This window comes from Mobula birostris, chromosome 24 (assembly GCF_030028105.1).
Source record: "Mobula birostris isolate sMobBir1 chromosome 24, sMobBir1.hap1, whole genome shotgun sequence".
In the NCBI taxonomy this organism is placed as follows: domain Eukaryota; kingdom Metazoa; phylum Chordata; class Chondrichthyes; order Myliobatiformes; family Myliobatidae; genus Mobula; species Mobula birostris.
The window spans coordinates 14,438,195-14,452,276 of NC_092393.1; the positions used below are offsets into that span (position 1 = coordinate 14,438,195).

General features: G+C 37.6%; 1 protein-coding gene across 2 annotated transcripts in view; it reads right to left on the reverse strand.

The window, feature by feature from the left end:
- The window catches only part of LOC140187371 (splicing factor U2AF 65 kDa subunit-like), a 50,113-nt gene that overhangs the window by 8,949 nt on the left and 27,082 nt on the right, over positions 1-14,082 (reverse strand). The window contains exons 5-9 of one of the 2 annotated variants that reach the window (XM_072242645.1): positions 9,039-9,155; positions 8,309-8,414; positions 6,536-6,615; positions 2,289-2,411; positions 334-420 (exon numbers count right to left, since the gene is read on the reverse strand). In XM_072242645.1, the coding sequence (XP_072098746.1) occupies positions 334-420; positions 2,289-2,411; positions 6,536-6,615; positions 8,309-8,414; positions 9,039-9,155 (513 nt within the window). Of the gene's footprint in view, positions 1-333; positions 421-2,288; positions 2,412-6,535; positions 6,616-8,275; positions 8,415-9,038; positions 9,156-14,082 lie in introns of both variants that reach the window. The other variant, XM_072242644.1, reaches the window with a different exon arrangement.

The window sequence follows — 14,082 nt, forward strand, 5'->3', positions numbered from 1 at the left end:
TTTAATATATGAACTGGGGGGTAGAGTTATCAAGAGTTGGTCTAGTTTGTGCCCAAATAAATCTATGTCTTGTAGTACAACTTCATCACCTGCAAGCCAGGTTCCACTTACAAGTTATGATCAAAAATCAGACCTATCACATCCAACGACAATGGATTTGGAGCAGTAATGAATTTAATTTAAAAATTTAAAAGCAAAAGGTAAAAAAAAAATGCAGACGTGAACAAAATTTGTTGACAGAAAGAGATAGAAGCCTAATACGGGGTAAACATCGTGGGGTACAAGTACAAAACCGTTAATAAATATTTTAAACTATAATTTAAAATCAATTACCGGGTTAGCATTCTTCGCACCAACACTGGCCCTTTGTACTATAAGCTTCTTATCACCAAGCTGCATCCCATTCAATCCTGCAATAGCCTAAAGAGAATACATATTATTTAGGATAGGCAGGCAAAAAATCCTTGGTTAAAAAAATCCATGAATTGCATCAGTTTTCTATTTTTAAGAATACAAGAGGCTGAAAACAATCATAAGTGTACATAATGGGGAAGATCTTTGTGGTACAAAACATTAAATGTGTGCTTTTTAAATATTCTAGTTTACAATTCCATTAAATATTAGAAATTGTTTTATTCCTAAGGCTTTTACCAGTCAATTGATTGAATACCTGATGATTCAGAAAAAAACTCATGCTCTAACAGAAACAGTTGACTGCAGCACCGTGAGCATGAATTGTATTTCACATGTCAATTAGTTTTAGACAAACAACAGTTCTCTTTAATTTTTCACTTCCCCATTTTAAATTCCAATTCCCTAGCAACACTCTTTATATTAAACCTACCAATAAGCAAATAAATGTAACTGTGGGCTCCTCTGCACTCAGCAAGGAACAGCTGGTAGGAAGTAGACATACCTGAAGCCCCTGGTGGAGACCCAGCAGAAAACTGATGAAACTCATCATGCTTATGGTTGGCAGGCTTGAGTGTTGGTCTCCACAGAAGTTTAAGCCTGCAACCAGAGATGCAATGTGATCCCAGGCTGTAAGAACCAAACGGCTGGCTGTCACCAAGCTCTCCTAGAAGCCAATGACTAAGGTATTCCTTAGGACAGTGGTCCCTTTACCTGTGGCCCACGAGATACTTGCTACTTCATCTAAACAGGTCTGCACTCACAGTTCTTCAGCACAGAAGAAACAGAAGTGGGCAAAGCAAGAACGATTGGCATGATGGCAGTGCTCAGAGACAATGCCTTCAGAATTAAAACTACTGGCCATAGAATAATAGTAGTTTATATTATTAGTTGTTGTAGCATACAAACAAAGTGTAGAGTCTGGTTTTCTGAAATAGCTGCGCGGGAACTAAATGGCCTAGACTTATTTTAAAATATTATTCTTCTGTTAGTACTTGTACCCTACATATCCCACGAAAAAGTATGGAGAGAATCCATGGTAACCCTGTGACTGTGGTCATCCATCCATAAACATTTCCTCAAAGTATGAGCAGATGGAATACAAAAACTGAAAAGGTCCAGTGTCAACAGGTTAGCACCATCTGCTTCAAAGGAGTTATTTCCAACTGTGTTATATGTCAGCATTCATGCAGGTTGTAGTCAGCTGAAACACAGCTTGTTGACCAAAAGCAACAGAAGTGAACTGACACAAAAGCAAAACACAGAGCATGCACAGCACAGTTGAAAATCTACATAAACCACACAAGCAAGTGCTGAAATGAGGCGGGAACCAAATAATTGGAGTAAAGCACAGAATCCTCCCATCTAAACGTTCAAAAAAAAGTAGGATGCCAAACAAGAGTATTTTTGCATCTGCAGCACCAAGGGAGAAGCATGCACAGCATGAAAACAGGCACATATATTAAGGAACTATATATTCCTTAACTTGGATATATTCTATATGCTTTAACATGGCAAAATAATGTTCTTACCTTTTATTTGGTACTTCCCAATTCATCATTTGGCCTCGTTTCCATAAGAAATTGTCTCCAAACTGCCACTATCCCTGACCCCAGTCAACTGAATTCCACAACTTTGACAACTAGTCATGCCATTGGCACAACTATGTCAATTTTCCAGCATGATATTACAACTTCTTTCTCCCCCACACGCAAGCTCACTAGTTTGTGGCCCACACTTGAGTAGCACAGTTTACTTTCAGCAACTTTATATACAACCATTTATTCAAAATATGATCTTTAATTATATTCATTTGGTTGCCAATCTGATTGTCTGCGGCAATTCTGATAACATATACTGCCAATAATAATTTGTACCTGATCAGTAACATTGACATCCACATATTCACAGAAGGCATAGCCCTTGGACAGAGATGTTGCACTGTCCTTCACTAGGTTAAAAGCTTTCAGTGGACCAAACGAAGTTAGAAGTTCTTTAACCTGTAAGCCAAAGCCAACAGCAGAACAATAAATTAGAATTTATTCAGAACCTGTTAAATTCCATTTACTGTAAAAAAAAAAATCCTAACTCGTATCAAAGCTTGGGATTATTGTGCTTTAAAGTTTTCAGAGACAGGACATAAAATGATGGAGCAGCTGATTCAAAAAACCATTTCCACCATTAGTCTAACTGCAATTGGATTGTTGCCTATTAAAATATTTCAGTTATATGTAGATAATCAAAACTTTAAGAACAAGTCTTAGGTCAGCTCTGAGCAATCATAATCACAGAAAATAAGGTTCCAGCTATTCAAAGCAGCAAAATCAAACACCTATTAATGTTCCACATTTAACTTTGTTAGCACAAATTCCACTTCGAGGAAAAGATTCAAAATGATAAAAATACAACCAAGAGTTGGCCGCCACTAGCCTGCACGCGATAAACCTCTTGGTACTAGCAATTATATTTAAGAAGATTTACCAAACAATCATGTTTTTATTTTAATCCAAGTATTTCTACGGCCTCTTAAATTAATGAATTTAGTAAGGACTAAAAAATAGGTATTCTATTGTGGAAATGGAAAATGGACACTGCAATTCAGCAAGCTAAGTGACTTTCAAAGCAACTGTTACTCCCATCACCTCTAACTCCAGCTTACGCTCAAACCAAACATCTAATCTTTTCTGACCCCAATATTCTGTCTTTATTCCCTCCTGTACTGCAACCATTAACCTATATCAACATTAATTCTGCCAACTAATATGCCAATACTAAAACATTAACAATACCACTGGAATTCACATCAACAGGCAAGAAATCCCTATGCAGAACATGTGACCAGAGGCCACACATCTGTTTAATTGGATTGCTTGTTCTCAATGTTTTCTAAATTCATAACCATTTCATGTAAATGAGACTATATTTCTGAAGGAAAACCTAAACAGTTTGTTTTAATTTCATTCCATATCAAAAAAAACTGGCTTCTTTAACTGAAATGGCTACATTTTCTAATATTTATGACAGTTGCAACATTCCCAAAACAAACTGTCAGCAGTTGGACTCGAGACTTTGCTGCTTCCATTCTTCTCTCAAAATTTCAACTCACTGAATATGTTAAATCTGCAGACAAGTGAAAAAAATTGTTGAAACATAAGCAATTATCTGAACGATAGGAAGGTTGTCTATTCTGAAGTTACCAGGCTGTATACAAATGAGAATTAAACAACAATTAAAATATAAACCAACAATCAATTCTTAAATTTGTCCTAACTCTCTGTAAGCATGGAATCTCTTTCCCCATATTGTCATTGCCCCAGGTGGCCTTTAAGGAAGTAAGTATCTTTGTAATTATTCTGATCTGGTCACAAATTTTAAAATGCAAGAAAAAGGTCACAGACAAAGAACCAATTTGATTTTATTTCAGAAAATTATGATTTAGGAAGTGCTTTCTTTTTTGATTAAATAATTCAAGTCCCAAAAGTATCAAAATAAATTGTCCTATAAAAACTGAAAATGTAGGCAAATGCCAATTTTTTTTGTCCTCCTAAATAGACTTACTCATGCCTCCAACTCCCTCCGCTACATCTAATTTTTTTAAAAAAAACCTCAGTTCTACAAAAGTGTGGAAAACCTGAATTCCAGATGCAATTTCTTTACTTAAGAAAAAAAAGATACTGATGTTGTTTCAGGCCTGAAATATTAACCCATTGAGGACAGTTTCACAATTTAATTGTAGAATTAAAGAATTAAAGTCATTATGCTCTGGGTATCTAATTCTTGCCATTTTAAGTTGCATGATTGGAAAGTGACAAATTCATGAAATTAATCAGTATGTACTTAACTTGGTTCTCAAAGGGTTAATCATTTTAGTTCATGGAGCTACTAAGCTCAAAATTAAAAACAAAGGAGAAAGAACACTGTTGAAACAATCTTCAAATACAGAAAAATGGTTGGAGAAGAAGTCTTACCTCCTACAAACACATACACCATAGGTATATATGTACTACTTACACCACAACTTTTAGTGGTTTATTCATTTGTACCAAGAACAAATTAACTTGTTTTCTCTTTTTTTAGGTTTACCCTCAAAGCCAGCAAATGCTCTCAGGAAGGCTGGGCAGGTTCTAGAGTTGAGGGAAGAGCACAGTAGCTGGCTCCGAGGGTATCCGAGTGCGGGACATGAGCTCTTACTTGCCTTGTCTTACAGGTTGGCATGGCAGCAGTAGATCAGTACTACTGAACAAACTATGCGCCAAGACTTACGATCTTACAGGCCCCTAGCTGGGGACAAAGTGGGGGAACAAAAATGAAAGAGCCATGAGTATCAACCAGCAGTGACTACAAAGGAGTCAGTATAATACTGGCTCACAAATTTAGAATTAGAAAGCAAAACTCCCTGTTCTCAACAAACCGTGCATTTCAGACTTTCTAATGTTGAATATTCAATTACAGATTTAATAAAATCAGTTTCTCCAATTGATTTCTCCCCCCAGTTTAGGTGAGTGTTAAGATAGTTGATATAGATTGCTAAAAAAAAAAAATCAAATGCCATCATGGATCACATCAAGTTTTTACGGTTACAAAATTTGATATCTAACAAAAACACAATATGATTGGAATAAGATATATAGCTTAAAGATGCTATAAGTACTAAGAATTGACATTCATTTCTGAAAAAAAGTTTTCAAAATTATTGATGCAACGCACATAGATAAGGGCTTGAAATTAATATCGATGCAATAAATTTTATATGGAAGAGCAAACAGTTTTGCTTTTGAAAGGAAAAAGCCACTCTATCAGCCAATCAATAAATTTTACCAAAGGTGAACATGAAAGTTTTAGGCTTTAAAGTCAAGAACTTTTAAATGATTTATTTATAACATCAGCCATAATTAGTTCATCTATCATCATGGTTGATGTAGGTTTAAAAAAAACTTACAACTTGCTTAAAGTTGGTAACAATTTTTTAGATGTTTCACTGCTAGTATACTCAACTGGATTCAACAGTTAATTTTAAGCTGTTTTCTTTTAGCTTAAAGAAGATATTTTAATTAGGAAAACAACTTGATATGACCCGTCAAAGGCAATTCTACTGTAAAACCAAACTTGAACTACACAAATTTATTTACAAAGTGTTTTAAACACTGCATATCATAAGGTAGTAAAGAAATTGACTGTAATTGCATCTCACCTTTAAGAGCCGAACGGTTTAGGAATCTAAAAACCTGTAAAAACTGAACTGCTGTGAAAAGAAAAAGGGGCTAGAACAAAAAGCTTTACCACTATAAACAAAAAGGCCAACTTGGTAAACTGAAAGTTTACAATTCAAAATACCTGCTCTATTTTACAACCAAAATTGAAATACCAAACAGAAAAATCATAAGCCACATCCAATTGTCCTAAATGAATAAAATAAATTCCTACAAAGGGGAAGAAAGGCCCTCTTAGGATGCAAATTATCTGCAGGTAATGTTGCTACAGAATGGATTTCACTTTCTTGTTTCATTTGTGGTGGTGGTATTGCAGGTCTGGATCGTTAAGACATTCTGTCACCCTTCAGCGGCCCGAACTGCTTTTTCCCCTTGCTGCAAAAAGGAAGTCAATGAAGTTTGCTGATTTTGTTTAGTTAGGGTTCAAATCCTCAGCCAGCCACTTTACGTGATCAATATATTCACAGAAGCAATTTCATTTATTTAAAAATTTCAGGGAGGAAGTAAGGGGAAGGGTTTGAGGAGGAGAAAGAGCAAAAAAAAAAGCGCTATTATTGATACCAAAACAGGCAATGACAATCTGAATCACTCATCTTCATTGCAAAGCAGACAACCACTGTTCAGTGTTTTGCCCAGGAAGGTTTTCTATATTAATCCATGTTAAATCCTCTCAATAAAAGGTCAGGCCCAATGACACTGATAAGAACCTTAAAGAGGTTTAAAAAAATGCCTTCAAAATTTTCAGTGGAAAAAGCTAACTCTCCTTCAATAGTCAACCAACTGCAACAACCAAGTGAGCAGCCATGTTTGATTAACGGTACAAATTAAGGCAGCTTTGGATATATGATATCAAAGAGGAGGAAAAGCAGAACAATATAGTCAGCTTTCTCCAAGTGGGTTGTATCCGTAGCTACCTGATCATCATTGAGGTAATTGGGCAAACCGCCAATGAATAGCTTGTGCGGAGAATCTGGAACCACCGTTGAGACAACACCTAAAAGAAAGATAAGAGAAACAAATGTTGCAATTTAAATAACTTGAACCAAAAGCAACAAGGAAAGTAATAAAAATATCTCAAAACAAAAAGTAAGTATTGGAATCACACAAAGCATCCACTTTGTGATGGGTGGTAAAGCAAGAGATTCTTAAGATCTGTATCACATTACTACTTGATGAAGACATGCTGCAAAAAGATGCAAAGTAGCCACCAATGAAGAGTGAGACAATCTGCTTCCCATTGGTGCACAAGTGTAGCTGCAAGTATGATATTATCATGCTTGTGGTTCATGTCAGCCATCACTGGTCCACGAACCAACTACTGGGGTGCAAAATGTGCATCTTAATTGGAGAGGGGACAAAAGGGTTCAGATAATGGACCTTTATGTTTTGCCTTGAAGGAAGAAGGTAAACGTGGAACACTTTAAGAAGTAATTGTTGCAAGTTTCTTAATTTAATGAACTCACCCCCTTTTTTGAAAAAAAAACAAACAAAGCAAGCCACATATGGGTCAAAGAAAAGCAGAAGCATAACTGGAAAAACCTTCTAACTTACAGTATTGCGAATGTGGCCCTAGTAACATGTGCACGCTCCCAGGCTGGCAAAGAATCTTGCTGCGCCAGCTGCTCCAAACCAGAACATAAAGACTCTGCAGGTTTCCAAAATCCACAAGTGAGTGAACTTTAACAAATGCAGGGATTAAGAACTGGTGAGCATGGAAAGAGATTAAAATGAAGATAAAGTAGAGGGGAAAAATATTTATAATGAAAAAAAGGAAAAAAAAATGGAGCAAAAGTGAAGGTGAATTCTCAGTGTGTTCTACTATCGGCCCCCTGCTCATCCATAAGACAATCTATAACTGTTTATTGTTAAAATGGCAAACCTTAAAACACTGGAAGCCAATGATTTTTACATTCAATTTAAACATTATCTGAACCCATTTACTATTATTACTGAATTGGTTCAACGTAATTTCACATCATTTAAAAAAGCAAGTATTGAGTTGAATAATAGGTAAATTTCTGCATGACTTAGTTAAACATCAATGCATCCTTAGCCAATTCAGACACCAAGCAACTCACTAGATTACAGTGCTGCTAGTGAGATTGACATTTACGATATTCCATCTTCCAGAACTGAAACAGGCAGAATCAATGGCCTCCTGTGATGGATGCCTTAGTACACAAGTCTGAAGTACAATCCTGGCTGAATTCTTAACCATTGCATATACACCCCCCGCGCTCTCCCCGCCCACCCCCCCCCCATCAACCCCAAACAAAACTTCAAAGTTACCGGCTGCAAGAACAATGTATAACATTCCTCGACCCAAAAATGTCATTTCTGATGTTAACATAAAATTTTCCTCTTTTCAGGTTGCAACTCAGAATGTCTATGCATTCGAGTACAGTGACCGAGATTTTCATCCACAGAATTATATTTCTGCCGTGCGAGTTCTGACACTGACTTTCTTTGCATATTGTTTGTAACAGTATCTGCATTTTTTAAAAATTTTGTTTTGTAGGATTTTTTTCTCAATTTTTGCCAACAAATAGCATTGCAAATAACATTTTGGTGTCCTGGCATTACATCAGATACATGCAGTATACTTAAACCTGCAAAGGAAGTCCAGCACACAGATGTTGCATTTTTTGACGGACCTGGAACATGGAAAGAAGGTTGCTCAGACATGCCTGGCAGAGGTTGGTAATCATGGGGACGTCGGATCTTCAAAGATTGACCCTGGAAGATGATCCCATCGAATGCCATGGCTTGTGTAGTTTCATCAACTGATCGGAACTACGAGAATTAGCAATATTACAATGAAGAGAAAAACAGTTCAAATTGAACTAAATAATAATAAAATGCTGCATCTTTTGATGAAGCAAATCTTCATTAAAATATTACACCAAATTTATCCTCTTAAAATACCAAAAATAATAATGCAAAATTCAGGGACAAGTGAAACTGGAGGGCAAGTCAAGCCAGCCTCCACCTCCACTCCATGTGTTAACAGTTTCAAGACCAGCATCGCTTGAGATCTGGAAGTTCTTTGCCTGGCTACCTTTTACAGGTGAATATTTAATTTAACAATCAAAAATAGAAAGTGATGGAATTCTTACATTAAATGTAGAAGTTATTCTATTAGTTATATAGAATGAATATACTGCACTCACATAATTGTTTATTAATTCATTGACTATGAATTTTTCACCAACTATCAAGGTGTACGTATAATGTATTATGAGCCAAAACCCTAAACTCAAGTGTTCAGTATTTTTATTCCATATTTGGCCATGTTTATTCAAAGTTATTCAAAACTGTTCACATCTATTCGATAATAGTATCTTTACCAACCAGACATACAATGACAAAAGGATTGTTATAAAAATAATTACATGGAAACGAAAATCACAAGTTTACCTCAAGAAAAGCAAAATTTTTATCTTGGTTGATCTGCACAGCCAACACAGGGTTCCCTGGAGCCTGTGACAACCCAGCAAGGCGCATCTGAGCATTAAAGAAATCTGCCATGGCTTCCTAGAAGGTAGAAAAGATCACTGATTGGCACTAACTCATGTGCAATGGAGATTGCATTTCTACATTCTGACATGTTACTGGCATGATATTAAAATCAATGGCAGTTTAGGTTTCTACTAAATTCATACAATTCTATCCAATTAAGAATGAATTGGAAAGATTCCACAATCTGGAATTCCTTCCCCAAATTCAGTCTTTTCGACACCACCCTTTCCAAATTGCAAGCTCAACAGCAGCAGTCCTTCCTTCAAGTTAAAAAGGCTAAAGTTCAAGTCTCATGACTTAAGCACATTAATCTAAACTGACACTTCAGTGAAGTGCTGATGCAATGCTGTCAAAGCCACGTTCCTACTAAGGCCTTGCCAAAACCCACGCTATTACTGAAAAGACAGGAATTGTGCTGTGGTTAATATTATCCTAATTTAAAACTAATGAACAAAATCTTAGAATCACAGAATTGCATTGCATGGAAGCAAGGCATTTTACTCAACACATCGACACCCAAGAATGGGCTCCCTTTCACATAAACCCCATTACTCTGTGCTTGGTCCATAGCCCTTTACACTTTTAGAAGTGCTATCAGTGAACCAGCTTCAGCTGCGAATTCCAAGTACCTACCACTCACAGAGCTCTCTGATCTGGAGAAAGTTTCCAGCCTATATCCTGATAATATTATATTCCTCAATCATCTCCCTTCTCATCTTCCTCCAAGGAGAGAAGACGTTGCTTCTCTAGTCTCTACTCATAAACTGAACTGCTCCACTGCCCTCAATATCTTGGTGAATCTCCACTGCATCCTCTCCAGTACTCTCACATACTTCCTATAACTGTGACCAAAACTGCACATAGTACTCCAGTTTGACCAAGGTTTTAAAATTCCCTACTTCTGTGTTCAGTGTCCTTTCCAATGGAAGTACCCTGTGGGTCTTCCGAACCGCAATATCTATCAGTGTTGTCACCTTCAAGGACCTATGGACATGCACTCAGAGCCCCCTCTATTCCACAGTACTCCCGAATACCATACCTTCATGATATATATCTTAGCTTCATCAGTGCTCTCAAAATGAAACACCTCATATATGTCATTTTTAGCTTGGCTAATTTCATATCACATCAATATCTCTGCTGCCTGAGACTGCCTTCCACACCATCAACAACTCTGCCAATCTTTGTGTTGTCTGTGAACTTACCGATCTTGCCTCCTATGTCCAAGTCTGTCACAGGCTTTACCTTCCTTCCTTTCCTAAAAGAAGGACCATATTTGCTGCCCTTTGATTATTTGGTATCTGACTGGTGTCAAGCAAGGATTTAAAATCTTAAACAGAGCCCTAACGAACACTCATAATTGCCTCCTGCAGCAATTTAGGATAAATTCCATCTGATCCTGTGAATTTATCTATCTTCTGCCAAGACATGAAGTAATCATGATTTATTACTGGGAACTTGCACCAGACGTTCATCTAACGCTATACTAAATTCTCCAACTACAAAGCCTGACTTATTTGTAAATCTATATACTAAAACTCTCATGCTCTGTCTGAGACCTCCAATTAGTGCAAGCAGTGCATTACAGCAGCACTTTTTTTGGCTAAATCAAATTAAAATGCGCTAACTTACAGAATGCAGGCAAAGTTCAGGGTTTAAAATTCGTTTAAAATTGCTCATTCGCAAAAATCAACAGAGTCATTTCACCCGAGAGATGATCCGCCATCATGGAAATCAGGACGCGACAGCCCGATGCATGTGCATGGCCAGTCTCAGCAGTGACACCTATCGGAGCAAAAGGGCAGGGCAGTTCTATTTTGAGGGGTCACATTCTGCTAATCACCATCAGCATGTGCAGGATTGGGGCAGATCTAACTGCCACCCATCAATAAGAGGTAATTAAATCTTATTGTAATGACGTACTTCGAGACACCCATAAAACCCTTTGCTGCAGTCAAAGGATAGCGGTGACAATATCATGTCCATTTAGGACAGCACCAACCACATCATCAAGAATAATCAGCATCCTTTGGTGTTACTGCTTCGTATCTTCTATCCAGCATTAGGGTAAAATAAGTGGTCAGCCTAATTATGCCACGTGGAAAGGGAAGGGGGACATTCTGGTCAAGCGATGACGCCAAAGGTCGTCCGCAAGCGGCAAGGAGAGGGAGAGAACAAGAATCGGATGAGGCCAGGGCCGCACGACTCCAGGATCAAACAGTCAGGACAAAAAAAGAAAAGAGAAGAAGAGACAGAGGAGGAGAGGCATGCACGTCTCCTGGATCAGAGACAAACAACAAACAGCAGAAGACATGAAGAGACGGGGGATGAAAGGGTTGCACGTTTCCAGAAGGACAACAAGAGGCACAAAGGTGGCAGATAAACCAGAAATGATGCCATCAAAAGTGTCCTTCGTTAAATGAGGAGGAGCTATATTTGCCTTCCTATGCGTCGTTCTTCTTTAATAAACTGAGGTTTTCTACTTCAGTTTCCAAAGCAAAGTGATAGCAATAGCATTCAGGAAAATTTAATGTTCATTCTAGTCACATCAGACTGCACTACCCTTCTCCCAAAGAGTGCCCCAATGGGTCACCCCGTTGTCTAGTAGCAATGAAAAGTATTCATTTAGGCCTTTTGTTCCACACGCACATACTGTTCTTGTTGTCCCTAATGGTCCTTATTTTCTCTCAGGTTATTCTTTTGGCCTTATATAGTAACAGAATACCTTTGGATTTGTCTTAGATCTATTTACCAGTGATTTCTTGTGATATTTTTTGCCTTCCTAACTTCCATTTTAAGCACCTCCCTATACTTTATACACTATTGACAAGGCTTCCCCTTCATTAGTTCCCTATACTGATTGTATGCTTCCTTTTTTATCCAGCCCATAATATCTCTCAACATCCAGGTTCCCTAAACTTGTTACCCCATTTCAGGAATATGTTGGCCTGGAACTCTTACTATTTCTCCTATGAATACTTCCCAATGCGTAGATATAGACTAACCTACAATTAGATGCTCCCAATCTCCCTTATGTTAATGAAATTGGCCTTACTTCAATTTAAGACCTTAATTATTGGTTGGAATGTGCTGCCAGGGGAAGTGGTAGAGACAGATACAACAGTAACATTTAAGAAGGCACTAACACAGGCAGGGTGTAAGCCAGATGCAGGCAGATGAGATTAGTTAGATTGACACCATTATTGGCCATAATGTCTGCTCCTCTGACGTTCTACGTTCGATCCTTTTCCATAACCACATTAAAATATACAAATATAGGGTCCAGTAACTGTTCTGTCCCTCACTGGTCTCTGTACATACTATGGTCTAGAGATAGAGGTCTATAATCTTGTTAGATAAATACTTAAAAGAAATAATTGTGGGTTGGTAGGTTAAGCAGCCTGTGTGTCGGTAAGTGATAAAATTTGCACACGCGCGTTATTTATTTAGCATAGTAGGTCCTTCGAGCCCTGCTGTCCAGAAAACCAGATTTAAACCTAATCACAGGGGAACTTACAATGACCAAATATCCTACCCAGTATCTCTTTGGTACATGGGAGGATCTGGGGAAAAGCACGCATTCCACAGGGAAGACATACAGACTCCTTACAGATGATGCCAGAATTGAACTTCGAACTCTGACGCCCTGGGCTGTAACAGCGTCACGCTGCTACGCCACTGTGGCGCTCACAGTATGTGTGTGTGTACACACGAAGGGGAAGTTAATAAGATTGTAAAAAAAATAAAAATGAATTAATGTAGAAGTACTATAAAAGGATGGCTATTGGTCAGTTGAATATGATGTGCCAAAGGGTCTGTTTCCATGTTATATCGCTCTCTGACTCCATGAAACAAATTGATCTGGAGAGATTGACAGAATATAAATGAAGTAAATTGCTGACGGTTCATGGTCAGCCACTTGAATTAACACAATACTTCGGCGTACGGGACTTGACAATGGAAGAAGCAAACTGAGGTCAAAGCTTAACTAAGTTTGTTTGTTGTAAAGTGTCATGCTCAAATGCACAAAATTGTAATACATTTCAGTATTCTTCATTCTGGTGCTGTAGAGGGAGTGCAGTCAAATTAGACGTCTTTTGGATGAAACACTAAACAATCCTCCTTTATACATGTGTAAGAGTTTGTGGTCTCTGCTACAAAGAGCAGGAGGTTATCTCCATGTGTTTTACAAAGTTGAAAGCAGATGGCACAGATAAACCTGTATGCATTCTGTGCACATTGATAAAACTCAAATAGTTAATAATCAATAGGCAAAAAGATCAAAAAATCAAGACAACACATAGGATGCTTGCCTTAAACCAGCTGAAGCAGAGAATACATGGAGATTATGTTCATACTACATAAAATAATCTATGGGCTGTGTACTATTCAGATTACCAATTTTAAGTACAACAGTGAGAATACGGGGAAAATTTAAGAGTACAGAGGGCCAGAGTAGTCATGCAAAGGTGATGACTAGACTGGGACTGCTTTTTACCTCAAAATGGGGACTGAGGGAAGATTTCATCGCAGTGTATAAAATTATGAAAAGGCCTACATAGTGAGCATGAAGACAAAGAAGGTTGATTGTTAAAAGGTATAGATTTAAGTAAAATTGATGGAGGGTTTGAGCAGTGCCAAAATCCTCACCACCTTCATCATTTGAAGAGTTACAAATACATAGCTACAGACTGATAGCTGGGAAATGGAAGTAGCAAATGCAGCTCCAGTTCTAGTTCCATGTACATAATAGTCAGCATCTGCATGATAGATTTGATCGTTTGTTTCTGAAAGCTACTTAGTTTCCTGTGTAATAGTAAATACACTTCATTAGTTGTACAGCACTTGTGAATATTCTAAATTCACTTAAAAAGTCCCAAAGAAATGGAATTCTTTTTTCCTTTATAACAATCGGTAGTTCTGCAACTGTTAGATCCAACTT